At 42.3% G+C, this 24,135-nt stretch overlaps 2 protein-coding genes and 1 long non-coding RNA gene across 4 annotated transcripts in view; all 3 read right to left on the minus strand.

Annotated features, from left to right (window-relative positions):
- Positions 1-6,224, minus strand: part of LOC102008474 — a 14,304-nt gene extending 8,080 nt beyond the window's left edge. The window contains exons 1-2 of the long non-coding RNA XR_262359.2: positions 6,185-6,224; positions 4,803-4,859 (exon numbers count right to left, since the gene is read on the minus strand). This is a non-coding gene — a long non-coding RNA (uncharacterized LOC102008474). The remainder of the gene's footprint in view (positions 1-4,802; positions 4,860-6,184) is intronic.
- A 3-nt stretch (positions 6,225-6,227) lies between these two features.
- Cenph (centromere protein H) lies at positions 6,228-10,398 on the minus strand. 2 transcript variants are annotated; one of them, XR_001235681.1, is made up of 5 exons: positions 10,200-10,398; positions 9,092-9,147; positions 7,075-7,123; positions 6,386-6,600; positions 6,228-6,259 (listed from the first exon to the last, which is right to left on the minus strand). XR_001235681.1 is itself a non-coding variant. In XM_013518420.1 (4 exons), the coding sequence occupies exons 1-4, from the start codon at positions 10,322-10,324 to the stop codon at positions 6,513-6,515; spliced, it is 318 nt and encodes a 105-aa protein (XP_013373874.1). In that variant the 5' UTR covers positions 10,325-10,398; the 3' UTR covers positions 6,284-6,512. The 2 variants fall into 2 exon arrangements, 1 of the variants encoding a protein (XP_013373874.1); XM_013518420.1 differs by lacking the exon at positions 6,228-6,259 and having other exon boundaries at positions 6,284-6,600.
- Positions 10,399-15,185: 4,787 nt separating this feature from the next.
- Ccnb1 (cyclin B1) lies at positions 15,186-24,025 on the minus strand. Its single transcript, XM_005392593.2, has 9 exons — positions 23,900-24,025; positions 22,856-23,020; positions 22,621-22,761; positions 20,656-20,838; positions 18,607-18,765; positions 18,018-18,254; positions 17,618-17,758; positions 16,964-17,074; positions 15,186-15,778 (listed from the first exon to the last, which is right to left on the minus strand). The coding sequence occupies exons 1-9, from the start codon at positions 23,918-23,920 to the stop codon at positions 15,671-15,673; spliced, it is 1,266 nt and encodes a 421-aa protein (XP_005392650.1). The 5' UTR covers positions 23,921-24,025; the 3' UTR covers positions 15,186-15,670.
- Between the last annotated feature and the right edge of the window lie 110 nt (positions 24,026-24,135).

The following is a 24,135-nucleotide window of genomic DNA, read 5'->3' on the forward strand; positions in this document are numbered from 1 at the left end:
TGTATTTAAAATCTTAAAACAAAAAAAAAAAAAAAAAAAAAAAAAGAAAGGTTTGTACTAGTATTATTTGGACCATTAAATGCCTATGTCTTGTACTGTGAGTAACTTAGTTAAAAATAACAATACACAATATATTAACCATTGTTATGCTATTATTTTGAAATTTTGTGTTTTTTCTCTTTAAAATAAAAAAAAAAAAAAGATTGTGAGCCAGATATGGTGGTGCATGCTTGTAATCCTAGTACTAGGAGGCTGAGGCAAGAGGTCGCCTGAAGTTCAAGGCCAGCCTGGATTACAAAGTGAGACCCTGTCTCAAATAAACGAACAAATGAAAACTGATTTTGTTTTTGTAGCAGTTTTAGGCTCACTGTAAAATGTAGGGGGAAGTACTGAGATTTCTCACGTGCTTTCTGCCTTCACATGAGCATAGCCTCCCACTGTCACCATTCTCCACCAGAGCATTAAAGTTGTTACAATTACTGAACCTACACTGATACTTCGTATCATCCAGAGCTCATGGTTTACACTAGTCACTGGGTTTGAACAAACATACCTGTCTACCATCACAGAATTATATATAATAATTTTCAATGTGTCCCCAAAAGTTTATGTGTTAGAAACTTCATCCCAGATCCTGTGAACAGTATTTGGAGGTGTGCCTTTGAGAGTCTAACACCCATTCATGATAAAAACCCTACAGAAAACTGGAAAAGACGTCTTTATCTCAATCTGATAAAAGCCATCTATGACAAACCAATAGGCTACGTCATACTAAATGGACAGAAACTGAAAGCTTTCTCTCTATAATCAGGAACACAATAAGGATCTCCACTATTTCCACTCTTATTCAACATAGTCCTGGCAACTTTAGCCAGAGCAATTAGACAAGAGAAAGAAATAAAAGGAATAAGGACAGGAAAGGAAGAAGTGAAATTGTCATTATTTGCAGATGACAAGATACTCTACATAAAAAAAAGATCCCAAAAATTCCACTAAAAATTGCTAGATTTAATAAGCAAATTCAGTAGTGTAGCTGGATACAAAGCCAATACTCAAAAATCAATAGCTTTCCTGTACACAAATAACAAAATCACTGGGAGAGAAATTAGGGAAACAGCACCTTTCACAATAGCATCCAAAAAAATGAAATACCTAGGAATCAATCTAATAATGAATGTAAAAGACCTCTACATTTAAAAAAAAAAAAAAAAAAAGACCTCTACTTTGAAAACTACAGCACTCTGAAAAAAGAAATCAAAGAGGCTATTCCTTATTCTTGGGTAGGAAGAACCAATATAGTGAAAGTGGGCATACTTCCAAAATTGTCATATAGATTTAAAGCAATTCTGATCCAAATTCCAACAGCATATCTCACAGCATTAAAACAGGGCTGGGGATTTAGCTCAGCAGAACAGCACCTGCCTGGCAAGTGGGACGTCGTGAGTTCAATTCCCGGTACTGGAAAAAAACAAAAAACAACAAAAACAAACAAAACAAGAAAAAAAGAAAACAATCTTAAAATCCATATGGAACAAGAAAAGACCTAGAATAGCAAAAGCTATTTTGCACCACAAAGGCAAGGGAGAGGCATCACAATCCCTGACTTGAAATTATACTACAAAGGTACTGTGATAAAACAAGCATGGTACTGTCAAATAAAACAGTACCACAGACTAGAAAACAGTACAACAGATTAGAAGATGCAGAAACAACTCCAAACGCACTCAGCCACCTTATCTTTGACAAAGGAAACAAGTATCACTGGAAGAAAGATAGCCTCTTTAATCAATGGTACTGGAAAAACTGGCTTTCCACATGCCAAAGACTAAAATTAGACCCACATCTTTCACCATGCACTAAAGTGTAAGTGGATCAAACATCTAAATGTTGAAATAAAAACATTAAATCTGCTAGAAAATAGAATAGGTAGAACTCTTGAAGACACTGGTACAGGCAAAGACTTTATGAACAAAACCCCAATTGCACAAGAACTATCACAAAGAATCAACAACCGGGATCTCATGTTATTAAAAAGCTTTTGCGTAGCAAAACAAACACCAAGTTTGGGAGTGTAGACTGGTGCAAGCACTGTGGAAATTAGTGCGGGATTCCTCAAAAACTAAAACTAGATGTTCCATTCAAACCAGCTGTTTCCCCTTCTTGGTATCTTCCCAGAAGAATTAAGAGCATCACACCACAGCATACCCATGTATATAGCAGCACAGTTTGTACTAACAAAGTCCTGGAAACAGCCCAAATCCCATCAATTGATGAATGGATAAAGAGATGTGTTTTTTTATATACCGTGGAGTGCTACTCTGCCATAAAGAAGGATAAGCTAGAAAGACATTTCTAGCTAAATGTATATACCTTGAAACCATATTCTTAAGTGAAATAAATCAGACACACATGTTCAAATGCCACACAGTCTCTCTGCTGTGAGAAACCAAAAGTGTAAATAATGACCAAAATGCTCAAGTGTGGTGGTGCACGCCTGTAATCCCAGGACTCAGGAGGCTGAGGGCAGAGGATTGCTGTAAATTTGAGGTCAGCTGAGGCTACAAAGTGAGTTCAAGGCCAGCCTGAACTGCACAGTGAGATCCTGTGTCTTAAAAAAAAAAAAAAAAATAATGACCAAAATGTATAACAGATATTGGGAAATGGGAGGAAAATGTTCAAATGAGAAGGGGAACAAGAAAGCGCGGGAGCGGGCTGGGGATTCAGCTCAGTGGCACAGTGCCTGCCTGGCAAGCACGAGGTTGTGAGTTCAACTCCTGGTACCAGAAAAAAAACAAAAAAAAGAAACAAAAGAGAGCGGGAAGGGAGAAAGAAAAGAAGGGACAAGAAAAAAAGAAAGAAAAAACGGAAACAAAGCTTGTGTAAAAAGGAGGGGAAGAGATTTTAAAGAGAGTGGAGGGCAATGGGAAAAAAGGAAGATATATCATGTATAAGTACAAACTTCCCATGGTGAATGTTATCATTATGTATGTCTAAAATGTATAAATAAAAACTTAAAAAAAAAAAAAACATCAAGAGAGTGAAGAAACAACCCACAATGTGGGAAAAATTTTTGCCAGCTGTTCCTCAGACAAATAACTAATATCCAGAATATATATAAAGAACTAAAAAAAACACCCCAGACCCCCCCCAATTTAAAGACCCAATCCAAAAATGAGCATCTAAAATAGATACTTCTCAGATGAAGAAGCAAAAACAGCAAATAAATATATGAAAAAATATTTAACATCACTGATCTTTCCAGATATACAAATTCAAGCAACACTGAGATTCTATCTCACTCTAGAAAGAATGGCTATTATAAAGAAATCAACCAATAACAAATGCTAGCAGGGATGTGGGAAAAAACAACCCTTTTCCACTGTTGGTGGGAGTGTAGACTGGTACAACCACTGTGGAAATCAGTGGGGGAAGATTCCTCAAAAAACTAAAAGTAGAGGTTCCATTTGGCCCAACTATTCCCCTCCTTGGTATTTTCCTGAAAGAATTAAAAGCATCATACCACAGTAGTGTATGCATACCTATATTTATATTGATATAGTTTCTAATTGTTGAATCTTGGAAACAGCCCAAATGCCCCTCAACTGATGAATCGATACAAAAGATATGGTTTCCTTTATACAATGCAGTACTATCCTGTCATAGAAAAAGGATAAGCCCAGGGCTGGGGATATAGGTCAGTGGCATGGTGCTTGCCTGGCAAACACAAGGTCCTGAATTTGATTCCTGGTACCAAAAAAAAAGGATAAGCCTGAGACATTTCTAGCTAAATGGATGCACCTTGAGACCATACTCTTAAATGAAAATGAACACATATATTTAAATAATGCATTGTTTCTCTTGTGTGAGAAACTGCAAGTGTAAATAAGAACCAAAATGTGTAACAGGTATTGGTAAATAGGAAGAAAATGTTCAGATGTTAAGGGGAACAAAGGAGGGGGGCATGGGGAAAGGAAGGAAGACACAAGAAAAAAAAGAATAGGATAAAAATGTAAACAAAGTTTTTGTAAATAAGGAGGGGAAGAGGGGTTGAGGGCAAAGGGATGGGGAGAAAAAGAAGCAGCAAGATATATCATATATAGGTACAAATTTTCTATGATGAATGTATCATTATGTATATCTTAAATGTACCAGTTGGGCTGGGGATATAGCTCAGTGGCACAAGCACCTGCCTGCCAAGAGCAACTCAGGTCCTGAGTTCAATTCCTGGTACCAAAAATAAATAAATAAATAAATAAATAAATAAATAAATAAATAAATGTACCAGTGGAGTGAGGTGGCACACACCTGTAAGCCTAGCACTTCGGAGGCTGAGGCAGGAAGATCACTGCAAGTTTGAGACCAGCCCTGGCTACAAAGTGAGGTCAAGGCTGGCCTGAACTGCACAGCGAGACCTTGTTTCAAAAAAACAAAAAAAGCCGGGGATATAACTCAGTAACGCATGCACATGTGTTCCTGGTACCAAAAAACAAACAAACAAAAAACAAGGAAGAAAAGCCAAGCTTGGTGGCAGCTACTTATAATCCCAGCACTTGGGAGGCTGAGGCAGGAGGATCACCCTGAGTTTGAGGTCAGACTGGGCTAAATAGTGAGAACCTGTCTCAAAAAAACAAAAAAGAAAGAAAGAAAGAAAGGAAGAAAGAGGAAAGAAAGTTCCATCTTTTTTATTCCCCAGATAAAGGTGGTTGGTAGTGATAGTCATTTAAAAAAATCATAAAATGAAAGTAGTATATAGATATCCCTTACCATTCCCATCCTTTACAAATTTGGAGGAAAAAGCATACCTGCCCTCAGTGTTAACTTTTTCCAGGTCATTTTTAAGTGCAGCTGAAAGTTGCATCCTGTAAGGAAAGGCATTAGAAAACATTAGATAACACTGATTAGAATTAGAAAACACAGATAACATAATGTACATTAAAAATCCTTCCTAAATACAATAAAATATTATAAATAAATACAATAAAACTCAATAAAGATTGAGTTCCCCTAAAAGATACATAAAACATAGGCTGGTTTAAAAAAAACAACACTGGGTTGTGCAATGAGATTGAGAAAGAAATATGAAGGAGCTCCAAGATGGACAAGGCTGTAGCATGCGGCAGTGCTTGGCCCGCCCAAGGCTGCATCGACGCAATCTCACTCTTAGCTGGAAGCACTGCCCACACCGGGCAGGGTCGGGGCAGCGCCAAGAACCACAGAAACCAGGCAGCCTGAGACAGGAGGAGTCAGGGAACACAGGGCCACTTGGACTGGAAACTAAGGCATGCTACTGTTGCTTACTATCCAACTCAAGGAGCTAAGAAATAGGTAATAACAAAAAGCAGATGGGGCTTGGAATATATAGCTCAGCGGCAGAGTACCACACAAACAAATCAAAAAGGCAACACAGCTGTAGTAATCTCTTCCTTTCTTTGTAGATTTAAAAAAAAACACTTTAGTTTTTTATTAAATCTACAAAGAAACTCATCCAGGAATGCCAGAAATAGAAAGAACTATAATAAAAGACGTTTAACTGACATTATTCCATCAAATTGAAAGACTAGCTGGGCGTGGTGGCACACGCCTATAATCCCAGTGCTCGGGAGGCTGAGGCAGGAGGATCATTGCAAGTTCGAGACCAGCCTGGGCTACAAAGTGAGCTCTAGGCCAGCCTGAATTGCATAGCGAGACCCTGTCTCAAAAAGACAAAAAAAGAGTCTATATCCTATCACATTTGTCTCAATGCACTCCTGAGACGTAAGGATGGGGACATAGTACAAGAAAGGTTATCAATGAGTGATTCCCTCCTGCGCCAGTGTCAGAGTGGACTTAGGCTAAGATGGCTATGATGTCCCTGTATGACATAATGCTATGGCACCATCTTTTTCTATGTAGCTTTCTGTCAGACAGTACATCACTGTACCAGCACAGACCAGGATAGAGTACTTATATTCAAATATCCATTGAATGAATTTAAAAATATAAATGTAAGACCAACAACTATATTTAATCTGGGTGCTCCAGCACATACATGTGGTCCCAGTTACTTGGGAAGCTGAGGCAGGATAATCTAATCATCATTTCACTTGACTAATTCATTTACTCCAGTTTAGAAAAAATCTCCACTGTACCCTCATCCCCATCTCACATTAAGTTCACATGCTTATACTCAAAATGTAACAGTTACCTGCTCAATGCAAGCCTTTTCATTTCAAATGCAACTTTCACCTCTTCAATTTCATTTTCCAGGTCTTCAACTTTACTATTAAAGAAACACAGAAGAATGTCAGCAACATCAGAAAAATTCACTACTAAGATAAATGTATGAAGGAAATCTTTGAGAACAGTAAAATATCTCTGTTTAAAGAGAAGTATTCTACAGACTCACCCTATCAACGCATAGCTACAGATGTGGCAAACTGAATTTCTGGCAGTACTGGGGAATGAATACAGGGTCTTCATACTGAGCCACATTCCCAGTCCTCTTTAACTTTTATTCTGAGACAGGAAAGTTGCTACACTGCCCAAGCTGGATCCAAACTTGGCAATCTTCTTGCCTCTGCCACCCAGTGTTGGGATGATAGGCAAAGCTGATGCTTTCTTCTTTTTAAAATGAGAATAAAGCTTTAATGAAACATTTTCCTTACACATTATTACCTCACAGTGGTGAAACTTTCCTTACAAAGGATGCTTTCTGAGCTTTTCTCAGTATCTTCCTTTTTTTTGTCTTTTTGAGACAGGGTCTTGCTATGCAGTTCAGGCTGGTCTTGAGCTCACTTTGTAGCCCAGACTGGTCTCGAACTTGCAAAGATCCTCCTGCCTCGGCCTCCCGAGTGCTGGGATTACAGGTGTGCTCCACCTCGCCCAGCCCTCAGTATCTTCTAAGAAGATGCCATAGAATATGATATGCTCACTCGTTTATAAGAAAGTCTCCATTCCAATCAACAACTTCTCAATATGTGCATGAAAATTATATAGAAAAATAAAGCAAAGGAAAAAGGCAGCCAATGCTTTAATAGGAATAATATGATTAAATCTTAGTGAAAACCACAAATAAAATTTTAAAATATGACATACGCTTCCATTTGTTTTTCTTGTATGATTTGTTCTGGAGTTTTTTCTTCATCTACAAATAAATAATTTTTTGAAGTCAGTAACATTTTAGAACAGCACTGTCCAAAAGGAATATAATAATGTACGGAACAAATACAAAAGATAAAATTTTGTGTCAGTTTATATAACACAAAAGAGAAACACATGAATTAATTTTAAAAAATATAGTTATTTAGCCCAATAAATCCCAATTATTATTCCAATATAGAATCAACTTGAAATTACTAATGACATCGTCCACATTTCATTTTTCTATGTGTATTTTATATTTACAGCCTGTCTCAATGAAGAGTAATCACATTTCAAGTTTTAACAGCCACACAGAACTACTGGCTACCATGACTGGTTACAAAACACTTGTTATTACATTTTTATGGGAAGGGTACTGGGGATCGAATCTGGTGCCTCATAATAATAAGCAAGTGTTCTACACAGAGCTATACATCTTCAGCCTGAGAGAACTGTTTTAAAATCACAGAAAATAGCTAGGCATGTCGCACCACTGTAATTCCTATAATCCCACCACAGAGGTGGCTGCAGCAGGAATACTGCAATAAGTTTGAGGCTACTAAGTTCAAGGTCAGTCTGAACCACACAGCGAGACAGTCTCAAAACAAAGAAACTGACCCTGTCTCGAAACAAACTTCTCCCCAAAAGACAGAAAATAAAAGAGTAAAAACACTAGTAAGACATTTAATGTCAAGAAGCCAATTATAGGCTCTTTAGCCTATAATTACAACAAGCAATTAGAAATTAAATTTAAAAATTATAAACAACAGCATTCAAAGCCATTAAATACTAGGAGCTGCGGGTTTAGCTCAGAGGCACAGCGCCTGAGGGCCAGCGCAAGATCATGAGTTCGATTTCTGGTACCAGAAAAAAAAAAAAACATTAAATACTTAAAGGTAATTTTTTTTTAAAAAAAGGTTTTCTATACTGAACCCTACTAACTACTGAAGTGGGTAGATATACTATGCACATACGAATCCATACTGCTAATATCCATAGCAATTTTCCTCATATCAGCATATAAACTCCAATCAAACCCTAGTCAAAACACCTCAGTGGGGGCTGGGCGTGGTGGCACACGCTTGTAATCCCAGCACTGGGAAGGCTGAGGCAGAGGATTGTTGCGAGTTCAAGATCAGCCTGTGCTACAAAGTGAGCTCAAGGCCAGCCTGAACTGCATAGTGAGACCCTGTCTCAAAAAGACAAAAAAACAAAACAAAACAAAACAAAACACCTCAGTGGGACAAGAAAATAAAGAGGCTGGTTCTTTCTATGGTAATAGAAATATTTTATATCTACACTGCCCAATAAGGTACCCAGTAACTCCCAGCATTGTGGGAGGCTGAGGCAGGAGAATCACAAGTTAGAGCCCAACCTGGGAAACTTAATAACTTAGTGACAACTGTCTCAAAATATAAAATAAAAATAAAAGGCTAGGGATGTAGCTCTGTGTGAAGATCCTGGCTTCAATCAGCAGTAGCACAAAAAGGTGGGTGGTGCTAAACCATCTTCTCAGAGATCACCCTCACCCTCCTATCTAAATGTCCCCTCCTAGGGTCGGGGATATAGCTCAGCGTCACAAGTGCCTGCCTGGCAAGTGTAAGGTCCCGAGTTCGATTCCTGGTACTTTAAAAAAAAAAAAAAGACTAGATCTTATGCTAGGTGTGGTGGCACTTGGGACGCTGAGGCAGGAGGATCTGAGGCAGGAGGATCGTTTGAGATCAGACTGGCCTACAAAGTGAACTCAAGGTCAGCTTGAACTGCACAGTGAGATCCTGTCTCAAAAAGACCAAAAAAAAAGTTTCCCTACTTTTATTAGGCCATCCTTTTTTCTTCACAGCTAACATACTTAATTACCTTGCTTTTTTTTTTATGTTTTGCTACAGACAATGTTTTGTAAAGTTGACCTTTCCCATAGGGTACTGTTCATTCTCAAACTCATATATGCTTATGTGAAAATGAAACTACTTACTTGCATCTATCATCGACTTATATTCTAAGAGCTGTTGTTTTGTCTGTGCTCTCAGCCTGTAAACAGAAGAGAACAGAAAGTCATGTAGCTATGGACTGAGGTATTATTATCACACGATGAACTCATTTTTGTTGTTGCAAGCTGATGTAATAAAATGGTCATAAATAATAAAAACCAGCATAGAGTCTTCTAGTTAGGCCTCATTTCATTTAAAATGGGCACAAAGAACTTATTTAAAAAGGACACAAAGGCCGGATGTGGTGGCGCACACCCATAATCCCAACACTGGGGAGGCTCAGGCAGGTGGATTACTGAAAGCTGGAGACCAGCCTGGGCTACATAGTGAGTTCAAGGCCAGCCTGCACTGCACAGCGAGACCCTGTCTCAAACAAAGAAACAAACAAAAAAACCACAAAGAATTTTCACATTTTCAGAGGCAGACATAAAATGGAATGCAATTGGAAAACATTATGTAGTGGGTCTTACTATGTAGCCCAGGCTGGCCTTGAACTCCCCATCGTCCTGCCTCGGCCTACAGGAGGGAAATTTTGTGAGGTTTATTTATCAGCCAAGACCTTTTAAAGCAGCAATAAAGCTAAAAATATAATCACAATACTTTTTAAAGAGGTCGCCTCGGGCTGGGAATATAGCTCGGCGGCATAAACGCCTGCCTGGCAAGCGCAAAATCCTGAGATCGATCCCGATACAAAAAAAAAAAAAAAAAAAAAAATCCCCTTACTATGATTTAGAAAAAAGGTCTGCAAAAAAATATTTTTCCCTCTGAGGGAGCAGCTGTCAGAGCTCAGGCTCGGGGGTCTTCCGTCCCAGCTGCTCTGCTCAGAGCCGGGAGAAGCACAGCTGTGTTCAAGGCGGGGCCCGACACTCACAGTTCACAACGTCGGCGCGCCGCGCGCCCTCCCCATCATTAGCACACACAAAGCCCTTCTGAGCGGCCACACAAAATGGGCGCGGGGCGGCTCTGGCTCCGGGCCTCGGTCCGCCCGCTGGTTTCGAAGCCTGACGTCCCCTGTCGTCCAGGTGCCCCACCACCTGCTCGCTGCAGAAGCAAAGGCCTCCAGGGCTCCGGGCAGGCGGCGGGAGGAACTACCTGAGCAGCAGCGACAGGCGCTCCTCGCTGCGCGGCTCCCGGGCGCCGGCGACGAGCGGCGGCCCGCCCGCCCCTCCCGAGTCCGCGGACCGGGCGTCCCGCGCGTCCTCCGCCTGCGGCTCCATGCTGGCCGGGCCGCGCCCGGAGATAAAGAGGGTCAGAGGCGGTACGGAAGACGATGCTTTTCCCGCCACAAAACTGACGGCCGGAAAGAGCCCGCGTGTCCCGCCCCTTCCGCCCGAGGCCCCGCCCCCTCCGCCCCGGTTCCGGTCGCCGTGGTTACTACCTTCTCGCTGCTGTCCGGGTTGCTCTGGCCCGAGTGGTTATGGGTCCCTAGTAAACGGTTCCAGGAACCGGGCTCCGGGTGCAGCTCAGTGCTCAGCATGCGTTGGATACACAAAGCCAAAACAAAACGCTTGTCCCCTTAAAAATAAAAACAAAAACCGCCGAGCTTTAACGCCTGCTGAAGGCTGCAGGGGAAACGCCGACCTAAACGGCCACTGAGGATGGCCGGGCCCGGCTTGTTGATCCCCTCGATCGGTTTAGCGGAGAAACGCGAGGCTCAAATTCAGCTGTCCCCGCAGGCAAATGGGAAGCGGAACAGGCGTCCGGGCCGCGTTCTCGCGGTCACTTCGCGGCCCGCGCGCCGCGCCTCAGGCCTGGGCGCCCCCAAGTGTCTGCCTTGTGACTCCGCAGGTCGCAATCGAGCCACAAAGGAGGAGAAAGTGAAGAAAATGCTGGACATGCAAATGCCTGATCGAAGTATTCATTGTAGCCCGTCCTGTAAAGGACACTTTGACCTCCACGAGCACAGCGGCCGGGACCTCTTGGAACATGATGGCCCTGGATTCTTTACAGCAGGTTCCGAACCCTCCAGCCAAACTGAGTACCCAGTGCTCATTATCAAAGTCATACACAGCCGGGTGTAGTGGCGCACACTTGTAATCCCAGCACTGGGGAGGCTGAGGCAGGAGGATCCTTGCGAGTTCGAGACCAGCCTGGGCTACAAAGTGAGCTCAAGGTCAGCCTGAACTGCAGAGCGAGACTCTGTCTCTACCAAAAAAAAAAAAAAAAAAAAAAAAAAGACACAATAGCTTCAAGAAAAATTATTATTTTTCTAAGCTTCAAGAAAAACAAGCAGGTGTGGTGGCCCACGCATGTAATCCCAGCATTTGGGAGGGATTGCTGAGGCCAACCTGAGTTACAAACTGAGTTTAAGCCCAGCCTGAACTGCCTAGTGACATCTCAAAAAATAAAAGAAAAAAATTAAACAAGAATCAGTCTAACAAGGAAGTAACCTCTTGTTATGGCTCCTGTCTAGATGTCCCCTCCAAAGCCTAATTTACTCATAGGTGGGGCTTTCTGGAGCTGGCTGGATCTAGGGTGTGTGATACCAGGATTAAGAGTGGGTTGACTGGTGGGAATTAGCACAGTTCTGGGTGTGGCTAATGAAAGCCCCACTCTAGGTGTGGGTGGCACCAGTCAATAGGCTTATACCCTGGATGGAATATAAAGGGAGAGGGGAGGCAGGATTGTCACTGCTGGCTTCTCTGCCTGCCCTGCCACACTGTTCTCATCTAGGATGCCCCTCCGCCATGCCACCCTGTGTTAGAACCGGATGACTATGGACTGAAACTGCTACAAAATGTGAGCTAAATAAACCTTCCTTGCTTTAACTTGTGAATGTCAGGCATTTTGTCTAAGCAATGAGAAAAGTAACTAAGACACCTCTGTAACAAAAACTATCGTTCTGTCAGGTGTGGTGGCCCACACCTGTAATCCCAGCACTTGGGAAGCTGAGGTACAAGGATCACTGAGAGTTCAAGGCCAGCCTGGGCTACATAGTGAAGTCAAAGCCAGTCTGAACTGCACAGTGAGACTCTGTCTCAAAAAACAAAAACAAAACAACAAAAAAACCTGAACAACAAAAAGTATAGTTCTGTGACAAAAGAACTAGAAGATATCAGAAAATGGAAAGTTAACTCCTGTTCCTTGATTGGCAGAACCAATGTCAAAATGGTTATTATTCAAAACGGCTGGAGGCTGGGGATTTAGCTCAGTGGCACAGCGCCTGCCTGGCAAGCGCAAGGTCGTGAGTTTGACTCCCGGTACAAAATGGCTATACTTTTAAAACTAATGTATAGATTTAATGCAGTCCCAATCAAATACAAACAGCATCCCTCACAGAACTAGAAAACACAATCCTAAAATTCATATGAAACCAGAGGAGAGTCCAAATAGCAAAAGTCATCCTGGGCAACAAAGGCAAAGTAGAAGGCATCAGTAGGCTGAGCATGGTGGCCCAGGCCTATAATCCCAGCACTCGGGAGGATGAGGCAGGAGGATCACTGCAAGTTCAAGGCCAACCTGGGCTTCAAAGTGTGTTCAAGGCCAGCCTGAACTGCATATTGAAACCCTGTCTCAAAAAAAGACTAGGAAGCATCACAATCCTGGATTTCAAGTTATACTACAAAGCTACCGTGGTAAAATAGCATGTCATTGGGACAAAAAGGCATATGGATCAATGGAACAGAATAAAGGACACAGAAACAACCCCAGGCACATTCAATCACTTGATCTTTAACAAAGGGGCCCAAAACCCCACATTAGAGGAAAGTTAGCTGCTGCTTCTTTTTCTTTTTTTTTTTAAACAAGTAGTGCTGGGAAAAGTGGCTATGCACATGCAAAAGATTAAGTCTAGATCTGTGTCTGTCACCATGTAACTAAACTGAAATCAAAATGGAATAAAGTTCTAAATATTAAAACAGAAACAATCTGCTAGATTAAAACTCTTGCAGACATAAGCATACCAAAAGGTTTTCTTCGCAGAACCCCAAGTATACAAGAAAAAGTACTAAGAATCAACTGAGGTTACATCAAATTAAAATTTTTATGTACAGCAAACGTAACAATAGAGTGAAGACAAGTTGCAGAGTGGTAAAAAATTTTTGTTAACTACCCCTGGACAGAGGACTAACGCCCAGAATATATTTAAAACTCAAAAAATTAGATGCCCCAAATAAAAAGACTGCATCAAATGCATAAACTTCCCAGAACTAGAAATGGCCAATGAGGACATGTAACAATGTTCAGCATCCCTGGCCTTTAGAGAAATGCAAGTGAAAACAACACCGAGATTCTACCTTACTCCAGAAAGAATGACTTACCATTAAGGAACCAGGTAGTAATTAACAAATGTTGATAAAGCTAGGGGACGAAGGGAAGAAAGCCTTCTACATTGTTGTTGGGAAGGGAAACTAGTACAATCATAGGGCATTCAGCATAAGGGTTATTCAAACAAATCACCTTTTTCTTTGATCTAATTTCCTCTAGCTATCTTCCTGAGTTAAAGATGCCATGCTACAATGATAGATGCATATCCATTTCTATAGTAGTCAAACCTACAGAACAGTAAGTAAAAAATTCTTGTCAATTATCCCTGGGCAGAGGAGTAATACCCAGAATATACATGGAACTCAAAAAATGAGATGCCCTTAATAGCTGTATCTTGGAAACAGCACATGTTAATCAACACAGATGCATAAAGAAAATGTGGTATTTCTAACCAATGGAGAACCATTCTGCTATCAAGGATACAGTTGAATCATCTGAAGGAAAATGGAGGCACCTCAATTCATGCTAAGTGAAATAAATCCAACACATGAAGTTAAATACTGCATGGTTTCCTTTATGATAAACTCCACGTTAAGGAGCAAACTAAGATTATAGAGGACTGGAAATACAGCTCAGTGACAGAGCTCTTGCCTTCCATGCACCAGGCCCTGGGTTCAATCCCCAGCATGAACAAACACAAGACAGAAAAAGGAGATAGCTGGGTATGGTGGCATGTAGGCCCTTAATCCCAGCGTTTAGGAGGCTGAGGCAGGAAGATTGCCAGGACTACAAAATGAGTTCAAGGCCAGCCTAAATTACATAGTGAAACCATCTCAGAACAAACAAAACCAAAATAAATGAAAGGCAAATGACAAACTAAATAGGAAAGTCTTTTGATGTAACACACAAATCATTCAACTTATTCCAAGTGTAAAATGAAAACACCAAATGAGGTATTTTTTGCCAGATGGAGTCACAAAAATGAAAGACTTTCCATTCTAAGAAGAAGGCAAAGAAAACTTTTTTGTATGCTGCTGCCTATTCTGTACATCTTATCTGGCTGTCAGCCCTTACAATCCACATACTCTAGGAAATCTGCCTTATGCAAAGAAAGGGATGGTGTTAACATGTTTGAGTAGCACGTTCTGCAAGGACAAAGAGCAACTGCACTGTGAAGGTCAGTGGGGACTGCGTGACTACATCACACCATATCTGTACTATGCAATGCTACGTACAAGCACAGGAGAGCCTAAGGAATTACTATGTATACAACGAATACATTTAAAAATCTCCAGGGGCTGGGGATTTAGCTCAGCGGCAAAGCGCCTGCCTGGCAAGTGCAAGGTCGTGAGTTCGGTTCCTGGTACTTGGGGAAAAACAAAAAAACAAAACAAAACAAAAATCTCCATTTATGGCCAGGTGTGGTGGTGAACATTTTTAATCCCAGCACTTGGGAGGCTGAGGTAAGAGGATTGTTTTGAGTAGAGGCCAGCCTAGGCTACAAACTGAGTTCAACGTCAGCCCTCCCTCAAAAAGACCAAAAAAAAAAAAAAAAGCTGGAGATATTGCCTGCTTGGCAAGCGCAAGATCCTGAGTTCGATTCCTGGTACAAAAAAAAAAAACCCTTAAAATATATGTGCAAACCTATAGCTATATGGGACATGAAACAATACACTCTAAACTACTGATATTCCTGAGGTGGATGGGATTAAGGAGGGTTAAATTAATTTAAAAAATTTTTAGTATGTTTTGAGCAATGTTTTATTTTCATAATAAAAACACATAAAATGAAAACAACATTTCAAATATAAAGTTATCGTTTTTTAAAGTGAAAGAAAGCTTTTAAGATACTAAAATCGATAGCTTGAAAAATAACGTTTGATGTACTTTATTTAGAATTAGGATAGCAGCCACCAGAAGAAGCAGAACAGTGGAGGGAGGACCAGGGCGAAGCAGCAGACTTTCGCTTTAAACGAGCATGAGGCAGGAGACCCTCCGAGGTGCTGCAGCGGCTGAGACACAGGAGTCCCTACCGAAGAAACAGCTTTAGGCATCACCTTCACTCACACTAAAAGCCAGGTACACAAACAAGAACCGAGCAGACAGACAACAGGCAGTGATTATACATTAGTTGGATCCCCTGGGAAACTCAAAGCAGTGTTTAAGCATATTCCCACCATCCTTTACAGTCAGTGTTTAGGTTACTCTAGAATAGGAACTAACTGCGTTCAAACCAGTGAAGGTATAAACAATAAAAAGGCCCACAATCTTTATTAAAGTCTGTCGATGCAGTATAGTATGTACAAGTGGCACATGGTGCCAATTTTATTTGCAGATAGAGTACTCAAGTTTACAAGTTACACCTTTGCCACAGCCTTGGCCAACTCTTCAACTAATGCACAATTTAGCTGTGCTAGAGTGCTGATCTTAGCATGCTTCGATGTGGCATACTTGTTCTTGATAGTCTGCAAGAGAAAGAAGCACAAAAACAATTTATGAAAGAGAAACCCGCACAACCAACAATAAAACCCCTAAGATCCAATGGTGCTCATGGAGCTTATGAGTTTTAAATGATACTCATTTAAAACATCATCACTAGGGGATGTAGCTCACTGGCAGAGGCTCTGGATTCAATCCCCAACACCAAAAACCCACTTTTCTCCCAGGGCTGGGGATCAAACATGAGGCAAATCCTCTACTATTGAGCTACAATGCTAATTCCCTCTCAAAATGCCCTGCCCAGTCCCAACATCAAAGCCTGGCATCATGGTATGAAGCCTGCAATCCCCCTTAGTTGTGAGGCTGAGACAGGAAGATCACTTGAGCCTAGAAGTTGTGGGCCAGCCTGGGTAACACAGTGAGACCCAGTCAAAAACAAAAACTAGGGGCTGGGGATTTAGCTCAGCGGCAAAAGCGCCTGCCTGGCAAGCGCAAGGTCGTGAGTTCGGTTCCCGGTAGCGGAGAAAAACCAAAAAACAAAACAAAACAAAACAAAAAAAAACCACAAAAACTATTACCCAAACTCAATGCCAACTATGTACACAGTACTTAAAAAAAAAAAAATTATATATATATATACATACACACACACACACACACACACACAACTTTTTTTCTCCATCAGTAGGGATTATACCTAGGATCTCTGCACTGAACTACATTCCCAACATTCTTTTTTCTTTTGAGATAGGATTTCCTTATGTAGTTCAGGCTGGCCTTAAACTTATAAGGTAGCCCAGGCTGATACCAAACTTTCAATGATCCTCCTGCCTCAGCATCCAGACTGCTGGGATTACAAGTGTGTGCTACAATGCCCAGGTTCTTATTTTGAGACAGAATCTTGCTAAGTCACTAGCATTTGTCCTGCTTCAGCCCCTGAGTGCTGGGATTACAGGAATGTATCACTACACCTGGCTTGATCTTCTCTTTTTTTTTGTCTTTTTGAGACAGGGTCTCACTATGCAGTTCAGGCTGGCCTCAAACCTGCAATGCTTCTCCTGCCTCAACCTCCTGTGTGCTGGGATTACAGGTGTGTGCCACCACAATCAGAATTTTACAATGGTAATGACATGTATATCCATGTCTTTAACTACAAATACCTGGCTGAGCTTCATTTTTAAACATCATAAAATGTCAATAATTTGACTCACCATGTGCTTTGTAAGCCCACGATTGACCACAACTACATTCTTAGCCAGGTGCTGCATTACAGGAAAAAGAGATTCTTCAGTGTACAACAGGTAATGCTGCAGAGTTGGTGTCTAGGACAGTACAAACATGTTAAAAATTCTCATCAACAATGGTTTTCACAGAATTTCTCAATGTTATTCAAGAGTGGGGCCAGAGGATGGATACGCATGACTAACTGGGATTTACGAATGCTCAAGCCTCCTTCCCCAGGCGCTCTCTCCTGCTCTGTAGAAATGTGAGCTCAAATTTAATCACATTAATGCAATCGCTACTTGCCCACCCCAAAGCTAGGCTCCCGGCCCCTCGAGGCCTACTTTCTCATTCAGAGTTCTATTTCTAGAGCACAGGTCAGTGCCTGGCACACAGCAGAAGTATCTGTAGAATCAATGAATATGACTGAATGTCTTGTATGTCATTTGACCTGTGTGGGTTTCTACACCTGTAAGGACTCTCAGAGGGTTGTATAAGGATTACAGCAGGGAGAGAAATGGAAGCATCCATGCAGACATCATAAACATTATTTTCTACCATTCCCTCAGCAGATTTCATATTCAGTAAGTGCTGAATTGCCTTAATGGTAAGAGTTCTATATTCAGTCACACACCACAGCTTACCCATTCACCATTATTCAAAATTTTCTGTGCTAAGCAAAAAGCTCCTGCTGCAATTTGAGAAGGAGGAAAGTGCACCATATCATAGTCCAACATAGATAGCTCCATCAGGTATTTGGCCAAAGTATGTTGTTCAACATCAACCTGGAACAAAATCCACAATTCACTAAGCTTCCTTCAGAATTTTACAATGTATTATCCATGTCTTTAACTACAAATATCTGACTACTAACTCTAAATGCAATTAATTACCCATGAAAGATAGTAATAATTACATTAATTTCTCACCTTATTAATAAAGACGATCTTTATTCTTTCCCCATACACGTACGTATTTAACACAGATTAATGGCAATATTCCCTAACTTGCACCACACCCAAAAGTTTTTCATGTAATCCTTACCTCTCCAATCTTAGATGCTCTACGAAGAAAGTGAAGGGGGAGTGGGCGACCCAGTCCAAAGTTTAAAACTCTTAGGATCTTCATTTCCATTTGTCTGATCTGGTGCTTAGTGTAAGTATTGTTAGTCACGTAAGCAAAGTCACCGATTTCTGGAGGGTACATTTCTTCATATTTGCTTGCAATGAACATGGCAGTGACTCCCACCAGTTGTAGCATCTTCTTGGGCACACAATTATTCTGCAATGGCAATTTTCACTGGGTGAATCATAGTATTTGACAAGGAGATGTACTTCCACAGCCCAACTAATGACAGCTTAGCTCCAGGAGCACAGTTGAACAGTCTCTTATGATTCAGCTACGGCCCTGGGTTACCGAATTATAGCTGGGCTTGGTGGCGCATGTCTATGTCCTGCACTCTGAGAGGCTGAGGCAGAAAGATCCCAAAATTTGAAGCTGCCCCGGTTAATTCAGTGACAGTGTATCTCAAAATAAAAAAGGGCTTGGAAGGCAGCTCAGTTCAAAAGCTTTGGATGCAACCCCGAGTACCACACACACACAAAAATAAATAAAATTACTGAAGTATGCTTACCTGCATGAACCGATCAATAATGGAAACAGTCATGTACATGGTCTCCTGCAGCAACCTGAATTTCATCTGAACCTGTACTAGCCAGTCAATTAGAATGGCTCTCATGTTTCCAGTGATTTCTCGACCCAGGAGGTATTTTGGTCTGATTGACTGCTCTTCCTGCAAAAGAAAATGCCATTTATCCTTAGAAGCACGGATCCAGGCCGAGGATACAGTTCAGCGGCCCTGCGCCTGCCTGGCAAGCACGAGGTCATGAGTTCAAGTCCTGTACCAAAAACAACAAAATGGATCCAGGTGACATGCATGCCCAGAACACCAAATAGTCATCACAGATTGCCTCTGGGGGATTTAGAACTTATTATAAAAGTTCCTGGTTGAATTATTCATATGGTCATTATAAATAGCTCCATCATGGAGAAAAAGCAAGCAGGACAGTGGGACAGGCTTTACACACTGTCATTTTTTACTTAGGATGTTCCACTAACCACCACTGCTGCTGGCTCATATCCTGCACTAACCTTGCCCCAAAGATATCACACTATCAGCTCGCATCTTCCCGCTCAAGACTCTAAAACCAGGATCTGACTGAGCTTTGTGTAGTTGGAGAAGTTATCAGTAACCCCACAAGTTAGCCAAAACTCATGTGTTTGCATTCCTGGTCCTGCATACAAAACTCAACACCAGCGTAGCTAGAGAAAAATGAGATGGGTACAGTGGGATATATCCATACTCTCAGCTTTTCAGCAGGCTGAGGCAAGGGGATAACAAGTTCTAGGCCAGCCTGGGTAACTCAGCCAGCCCCTGCCTAAAAGGGAAAAAAAGAGCTGGGACGTTCCTCAGCACTCCCAGGGTTCAATCCCCAGTACATCCAACTAGTACGTAATTCTACTAAGTCAGTCCTACATAGTTAGAATTCTCCTGTTTTCAGTTTTTTTTTTTTTTTTTTTTTTTTGTCTTTTTGAGACAGATTCTCACTATGCAGTTCAGGTTGGCCTTGAGCTCACTTCGTAGCCCAGGCTGGCCTCGAACCCGCAACAGATTCTCCTGCCCCTGCCCCAGCCCCAGCCTCCTGAGTGCTGAGATTACAGGAGTGCACCACAACGCCCCAGCAGATTTTTTTTTTTGAGGCAGGATCTCATCATGTAGTTCAGGCTGGCTTGAATTATCAAAACCAAACAATGGCCAGGTGTGGTGGCACATGATTGTAATCCCAGCATTTGGGAAGCTGAGGCAGGAGAATCATTGCAAGTTGGAGACCAGCCTCAGCTACAAAGTGAGCTCAAGGCCAGCCTGAACTGCACAGTGAGACCCTGTCTCAAAAAAAAAAAAAAAACCTAAACAAAAACAAAACAACCCCAAAACAGTTGAGTAAATTGGGGAACTGTAGATTTTGTTAGAACGTTTACTAAACAGAATATAGGAGGAGAAGGGCAAATGCCATTAATACAAGCTTTTCTTTTTTTTTTGAGACAGAGTCTCACTATGCAGTTCAGGATGGCCTTCAACTTGCAGTGATCCTCCTGCCTCAGCCTCCTGAGTGATGGGATTACAGGCGTGCACCAGAACACCTAGCAAAGCAAACTTTCTGAAGTTAGATAAAGTTGAAGGGAACTAAGAGGCTGCGTTTGCGTGCGTTCTGATAGTCACAGACACTCAGGCACACTGCAAGGTGCTGTGCTGGTGACAGTCTAGGTCTTACCTTCTTCCCTGCCCCCTTCCACTCCCTGTCCCACTATTTCTTTTAACCCCAAGGAGTTTGGAACTAACTCACTCTCCACTGCAATGCATGTCCCCATGGTTGTGTCCAAACTGCAGCCTACCTTTTTAAAGTTTTCTTAATAAAGAAAAGTTGAGGATGTGACTCAGTGCAAAGACCCTGGGTTCAAACCCCTATGAAGTGGTACACACTTGAACCTCCAGTTACTCAGAAAGTTGAGACAGGAGCATCGCTTAAAGCCAGCACATAATGTAGCAGTACTTGCTTTAAAAAAAAATTTTAATAAAGCTAGGTGTAGTTTATAAAAAAAACACTCCAACGATGATACCAACCTCAAGCTGTCTGAGATAAGTGTAGATATCTTTCACATATTCACTGCAGAGGTTTGGATCTGATCCATCTTCTGCATCCACATCACTCACAGCCAGAATGACATCAGAGAAAGCCTGACACAGATCTTCTTCGGCAGGGGCACAGCCAGAGGTCTCCATCGGGCTTGGAGAGGGAGTATCAACCTGGAGAGAACAGCAGAGAGGAGCGCACAGGGCGGCTTGGCGACGAAGGCCAGATTTAGTATCCTAAACTCAAGACATGGCTACGGATAGTAACTCATTTCCTTAAAGGAAAAATTAACCTCAGCACTTGGGAGGCTGAGGAAGGAGCACAGCAAATCCAAGTCCTGCCTGGGCAAATTAGCAAAATGTCTTGAAATTTAAAAAAACATTAACTAACTAACTAAATGGGGCTAGGAACGTAGCTCAGCTCATGGCAGAGCACTCCTGGGTTTGATCCCCAATACCACAAGGAAAAAAAGGTGAGGCAAATAAATTCATATTCTAGATTACCTATGGCTCGTGTGCCACACAGCGGGCACACAGAGCCCCCTCTGCCGGCACGAGAGCCAGGTCACCCAGCAGCCGAACACTGGATAACAGGCTGAAAGCAAGTTTCACCTTTCAGTAAAAAGCTGAATCATTCAAAGCTCTGTCATTGTGTTTTACTTTTAAGACAAAAGATGTCAAAGTATGAGTTGTTTTTTCTACACTAAAACCTCAGTCCTCAGGTCTACTCGCAGTGCTGGTACTTTGTGATAAGTACGTGGGCTTCAGGTTGCAGCTTGGTCGCTCGTCTCTAAAAGGTTCGCCATCGCTTTTCTAGGTCGAGCCTTTCCTCCACAGAACGGAGAAGTTAGGAAGCGGCTTATCAACATCATGTGAAGTTAATCCCAATGAATTACAAGTCAGCCTTTAGTCTTTATTTCAAAACTCAGATTGCTTTTCACTACTCAGAACACAATTTGTGGCCTGACTACTAAGGATTAACTAACTTTATTACTACTAACCATTTCCTTCAAGCCCTCTTTACCCCACAGTTCAAACATCTTTCCAGTATTTTAAGTTAAACTGTGTGAGGCATTGACTTTATGGCATCCTCAAGGGGATTTAAATTTAGCAGTAATAAGGTAAATTGAGATTGATTCCAGGGCAAGGGCTGGGTGGGAGAAGTTATGGAAAGCTTTAGGAGCTGCTTGTCCTATTTTGAGGACAAAAAGATTATTTGCAAAATGAGAAGGAGGCTGGGGAAGGCATTTTTAAGTGGAAAAGCAAACAACTTTCATTAAAGGAAAAAAAAAAAAGAACCCACAGCTTCAGAATGCAGTTCATTACAATTTTAGCAAAGCAGCCTCTTGTATGTGCTGTTTTCCTTTCACAGATACAGATATGCTTACATATGTGGTATTTAACAATTTAAAGAGGTTCTTTTGTTTGTTTTTTTCATCATGGGGATTGGACCCAGGGCCTGTGCTTGCTAAGTAAGCAAAGGTTACTCAGCCAAAAAGTTCTTGGGTTTTGAGACTGTCAATTGGTCTTCTACCCTTCTCTAGGTAGTTTCTTTGTAATTTACTCCTTTATACAGCCCAACATCATAGGATTATTACGTATTCAAGGGTCACAATAAAGCAAAATCTTTGGTTCAGACAGCTACTACTTAGTATTTACAAAGGGAACAGTATCAGAAAACAATTAAATGCATAGACTCTGAAGCAAGGCAGTCTGGATTTAAGAATCCCACATGTGACTCATTTCTCTTAGCTGTTACCTAAAAAATACAGATCATAGTAGTCTTTACCTACTACAGAGTGTAGGTAAAGACTGTATGAATTAATGCACATGAAATGCCTTGCAGGGTTTGAAAAGCACTAAATAAATATTACTATCATTATTAACTTATAAATAGCTCTACGCATGAGGGAAATAAAGAACAGAATCGACAAACTAAAACGGCAATAAATTTACCAAAATGGGTTCGGGAGAAAGTTTTTCTTCCTTAACAGGCTCAGGTTCAGGCTGCGGCTCTGGCACACACACAGGCACTTTCTCCAGAGGTTTCTGTAGTTTTTTAGCAATAACTTTTCCAGTAGCTGAAGTTTTTGCTTCCTGCAGAGGACAAGAACAGAATGTTTCACCATCAAGGGGTCACAGCTGGCAGGTGGGGTCTTCCGGGAAGTGGGGGAGTGAGACAGTTAGTTACCTTTTTCAGAGGCACTCTCGCTTGCTCACTGACTTTGTTACCGATGTCTCCAAGAGCCGTTCTTGGCCTCAGACCCGGCTTGGAGGCTGCAGCAGAGGCCACGGGCACACGCTTTGCGCCCGCCATACTGACCGTGGCCTTATTTTCAGCGTTAATTTTCGCGTTCTGAAAAAAGCAAGAGCATTTTTAGAGCTGACCCAGGGGCTCATAAGAAATCACGAGTCGGGGGGGCTGGGGATTTAGCTCAGTGGCACAGCGCCTGCCTGGCAAGCACAAGGTCATGAGTTCGATTCCCGGTACCGGAAAAAAAACAAAAAACAAAACAAAACAAAAAAAGAAATCATGAGTCGGTTAAAGATCTTAGAAGGAAAGCCGGCTGCAAACTGGGGCTCTAGAGCTCATCCTATGGCGAGGACGCTTTGCTTTCTCTCCCGAAACATCTCTCACCCATTGAGGAATTTCCTCTCAAGTTCGGGGCAGCCCTTCAAACACCAGTAATTTGTATTCGAAAGGAAACCCGAAGCGTCTCCAATTGCAGGCATCTCCCAAAGGAACGGGTTAGTAGCTGGTGGAGGCTCGCTCAGGCTCCGCTGTCCTCACCTTTTATTTGTTTTTAAAATTTTGTTTGTTGTACTTGAGACAAGGTCTTACTATGTAGTTGAGGCTTGCCTGGATTGACTATGTAGTCCAGGCTGGCCTCGAATTTGCGGCGATCCTCCTGCCTCTGCCTCCCAAGTGCTGGGATTACAGGCAAGCGCCGCCACGCCCAGCTGCCGTCATCTTTTAAAAAGGGTTCTCGGTGCGACCCTCCAGCTCCCCTTTGGATCTTTATCCAGAACGAGTCCAGTCCTCTTTCTCGCCGCCCTCCGTCCGTCCCCAAACTCCCCGACCACGCGAGGGCCCCACGGGCGCCCTCTCCGTAACCTCCGGTCCTCCCCGCAACGCTACCGCGGACCCCTCCCGCTCTGGGGTCTCCGCAGGTGAAACAGGTAGAAAGGCCCGCGGAGAGGAAGGCCGCGTTCACTCAGCCTCGCAGGGGCTCACCCGGGTGACTCGGAGCGCCATGGCTTCCTCTTCACCCGGCAGCAGCAGAACACCGGAGCCCCAGGAAACCTCGGCGCGCACCGCACCACTGATCAACAGCCGTTCCTCCGCAGCACGCCGGGAGGAGCCAGAGCGGCTCAGGTTTAAACCCCGCGCCGCTCCCTCCTGATTGGCCTGTTCGTGGCACTCGTTTCCTTTTCATTGGCCTCTACCGGTTCCGGCAGAATGCGTTTCCA

This window comes from Chinchilla lanigera, unplaced genomic scaffold (assembly GCF_000276665.1).
Source record: "Chinchilla lanigera isolate Chin_1 unplaced genomic scaffold, ChiLan1.0 scaffold00045, whole genome shotgun sequence".
NCBI lineage: Eukaryota > Metazoa > Chordata > Mammalia > Rodentia > Chinchillidae > Chinchilla > Chinchilla lanigera.

Bases quoted from the DNA above. Each gene is read 5' to 3' on its own strand.
- Ccnb1 (XM_005392593.2), bottom strand. From the start codon at position 23,920: ATGGCGCTCCGAGTCACCCGG. The intron at 23,021-23,899 runs GTGAGCCCCTGC...TGCTTTTTTCAG, and splicing joins TGGCGCTCCGAGTCACCCGG to AACGCGAAAATTAACGCTGA. The intron at 15,779-16,963 runs GTGAGTCAAATT...TTTCTCTTGCAG, and splicing joins GTGGGCTTACAAAGCACATG to ACTATCAAGAACAAGTATGC.
- Cenph (XM_013518420.1), bottom strand. From the start codon at position 10,324: ATGGAGCCGCAGGCGGAGGACGCGCGGGACGCCCGGTCCGCGGACTCG. The intron at 7,124-9,091 runs GTAAGTAGTTTC...ATTTATTTGTAG, and splicing joins TAAGTCGATGATAGATGCAA to ATGAAGAAAAAACTCCAGAA. The intron at 6,601-7,074 runs GTATGTCATATT...CATTTTAAAAAG, and splicing joins CAAGAAAAACAAATGGAAGC to AAGAAAGCATCAGCTTTGCC.